Source organism: Beta vulgaris, chromosome 8 (assembly GCF_026745355.1).
Source record: "Beta vulgaris subsp. vulgaris cultivar EL10 chromosome 8, EL10.2, whole genome shotgun sequence".
NCBI lineage: Eukaryota > Viridiplantae > Streptophyta > Magnoliopsida > Caryophyllales > Amaranthaceae > Beta > Beta vulgaris.
In genome coordinates this window covers 43,331,197-43,334,799 of record NC_079209.1, presented here as the reverse complement: position 1 = coordinate 43,334,799, position 3,603 = coordinate 43,331,197, and the positions used below count along the sequence as shown (strand labels likewise).

General features: G+C 36.0%; 1 protein-coding gene across 1 annotated transcript; it reads left to right on the top strand.

Moving 5' to 3' along the window:
* The first annotated feature begins 660 nt into the window (after positions 1-660).
* LOC130589922 (uncharacterized) lies at positions 661-2,073 on the top strand. Its single transcript, XM_057391559.1, has 2 exons — positions 661-1,116; positions 1,222-2,073. The coding sequence occupies exons 1-2, from the start codon at positions 661-663 to the stop codon at positions 2,071-2,073; spliced, it is 1,308 nt and encodes a 435-aa protein (XP_057247542.1).
* Positions 2,074-3,603: the final 1,530 nt, after the last annotated feature.

Here is a 3,603-nt window from a genome sequence, read left to right as displayed (position 1 = left end):
TTACGATAAACAATTTAACAAAAAAAATATACAATTTATATACTTGCCTATATACAACTTTCACCGCTAATATATCTAATAGTCTTGTTAATAGTAATATGAATAATAAAATAATAGACAATAATACAAGTATATATACATTGTGGTACTTTAATTCAAAAAATTTAATAATAACATAACCAGCTAATAGTAATATGAATAATCAATATAACCACCTTAACTCTGATTCCTAAAGTTGTTGTTCCTAGCAATGTAACTGAGTTTAGGCCCATAGCTTGCTGCTCAGTCCTCTATAAATGTATCACTAAATTAATTAGTGAGAAGCTCAATAGTATTTTACCAGATATAGTGTCTCACAGTCAGGGAGCATTTGTCACTGGTAGAAGTATCCTTCATAATGTGTTGTTGTGTCAAGATCTGGTGAAGGTTTACAATAGGAAGGGCATTAGAGCTTGTTGTTTGATGAAGCTTGACCTTAGGAAAGCCTATGATACCCTAAATTGGCAATTTTTGCAGCAAATGTTGGAAGGTGTTGGTTTTCCTAAAGAGTTTATTCACTTGATCATGATCTGTGTCACAACTCCCCAGTTCACAATCATGGTGAATGGTTCATTGTCAGAGTAATTTGGAGCTCAGAGGGGGTTGAGGCAGGGTGACCCCATGTCCCCTCTCCTATTTGCTCTCTGTATGGACTATTTAGCAAGGGTGATTGATTACATTGGTGAACAAGAAGGTTTTAAATACCATGCTAGATGTAAAGAGTTGAAGCTAGCTCATCTCTGCTTTGCTGATGATTTGCTCCTGTTTTGCAATGGAGATTTTAGATCCATATACACCTTATTGCAGGGGGTTCAAATGTTTTCTAATGTGTCTGGGTTGGAGGTTAATAGGAGTAAATCTGAAGTGTACTATGCAGGGATGAGTGATGAAGAAATTCAAAGAGTTAAAGATGTGAGTGGTTTTCAAACTGGGAAGCTACCATTCAAATACTTGGGAGTTCCTATCTCCTCTAATAAGCTGAAAGCTAGTGATTGTCAATCTTTGGTTGACAAGATGATAATGAGAATTAAAACCTGGAGCACTAGGAACTTGTCATTTGCTGCTAGATGCCAATTGGTGAATAGTGTTTTGATGAGCATTCACACTTATTGGGGGCAACTATTTCTTATCCCTAAAAGTGTGATTAATGAAGTGAATAACATATGCAGATGTTTCATTTAGAGTGGTACTCATAATGATGCTAAACCTGGAGCTGTTAAGTGGGAGTCTCTCTGCAAATCTAAAGCTGCTGGAGGTCTTGGTCTCAGAAGTACTATGAACTGGAATATAGCAGCAGTAGGGAAGCTTGCTTGGTGCATTGCTCAAAAGCAAGATAACATGTGGGTGAAGTGGGTTAATGAGATGTATATCAAGGAACAACAGTGGAGTACTTATGTTGCTCCTGATAACTCAAGCTGGGCATGGAAGTATATTTTTCAGGCAAAAGAAGAAATGAAGGTGAAGCTTAGAGGGGATCAATGGTTGCAAGACATCAGGTATAGCATTAAGAAACAGTATACAACACTGAATGGAAGTGATACAAGAGTCCAATGGAGCTCTTATGTGTGGAATAGATACTCTCAACCTAAGCATCGATTTATCCTATGGCTGAGTGTGCAAAACAGGCTGAAAACCAAAGACAGGTTGAAAAAAATTAGTGTGTGTGCTGATGATGTGTGTCCTATATGTGGACAACATGGTGAAACTGTTAAGCACTTATTCTTCAAATGTTACTACAGTAGTCAGTGCATTGAGCAGGTGCTAAGATGGTTGGGTATGCATTGGAATGCCATAAATGTGTTTCAGCTATGTAGATGGATCAAAGGGAGATACACAGGGTCCAGTTTTCAGAAAAAGGTGGGACTAGCTGCTATGGCTGCTACAGTTTACACCATCTGGGGAGTGCGTAATTCTGCGCATTGGGAAGGCCTTGTGGTGACTAGCAGTAAGACTGTACAGGAGATAAAGTATTGTGTGAAAGAGAGAATTGTTATCTTTATCTCCAATTCCTTAGAAGTTTTATTGCAAACATGAATCTATATCATGTCATACCGTCCATTTTCACTTCCGCACTAGACAGAAAATTACGAAGATATAATAAAATCAATTATGAAATTTATGAATAATCAAAAACATGAAATTGTAACTGACCCATGGTGTTTCCCGAGCCAAAATACTAGTTAGTAAATTTTCAAAAACAATTATTAGCGAAGGAATATACACGCACAGGACAACAAAAAATATCCCAAAATTCAAAATGCTTACAACTAATAATATCAAAAGTAGCTTAAATTAAGAAAATAGTTGATTTTGAGTCTATTCTTTTTTTGTCTTTGAGATCATATCATAATATAATGCCAGCCTCCGGAGCCTTCTTACGGATTCCTAAAGGATTAAAAGCGCAACTGATGTGATTTTCGTGATTGTTTCGAACTCTTTTATGGTTTTGTGATTTATGAACGAACTAACTATGAAACTAAAGGATATTACTCTTAAGTCGCGGTTAAGAGCATAGACAAACAAGTCTCGGTTGTTTGTTTTAGTTTACTACTCGGAAACCAATTTATTAGCTTACGCTCAACATATGCAATTACGCACTTTCTTTTACTCAATAAAAAAACTGATTTTATTAATGAAATAAACGTCCCTTATATAGGGTATACGTTCGACTAAAGATAAGCATAAACCTAGGATAAGAATTAACAACAAGATAAGAATTAAACTAATCCTATCCTATAATTAATCACACGCCTAAAATAAAACTTATCCACTGCTAAGATAACTCTTATCCATGTCTAAGATAAGAATTACCATATCCTACCTCACTTAAACTCCTAAAAAGACTCAACGACAAAGGAATTAGACTCCTAAACATAATAGGATTCCTTTATCACTCAAACACCTAAAATTAAAGACTTATAAAGCAATTAAAATACATAGTCTCCTAACAAAACTAGGACACTACATACGAATCCTAACAGAACTAGGACTCGTGGACAGTGGTTAGCATTGTCTTGCTAATAGTGACCAACACTGTCTTGGCGACCATCTCCCATACGTATCATACTCCCCTTCTTACAAAAAAACTTGTCCTCAAGTTTTGATGTAATTCATGAAATCATTCAAATCAAGCGTACAACAATATACACCATGAATATGTGGCGTAGCTCATCACGCTCTTTTGCTGCACGAAATCTTAGGATTTCCAAGTTTTGATTTGTCCGTAGTTGCAATTTATCCCTCCTAAAAAGAATAACATATAAAACCTTGGGAAAATCACGATCATCAGCAAGCCTAGGCGCCAAAGTAAATGAAGTATTAACTAAAGGCTCATATTTATGCACCTCAATATTAGGTACCACCGCTTCCTCATGAGAAAATTCAAAGATCCAATCTTTATCCTTAGAACAAGAAAAAGTTTCAATCTTTTCTTCATCATCAACAATAGGAAGTTGCTGTTTTCCTCATGTTGTTTCTCTTTACGTTGAACCAAATCTTTAAGCTTCGCACAAGTCCTTTCAATTCGTGCTATTTTCTCTTCAAGGGTTGGTGGACATATAAGAT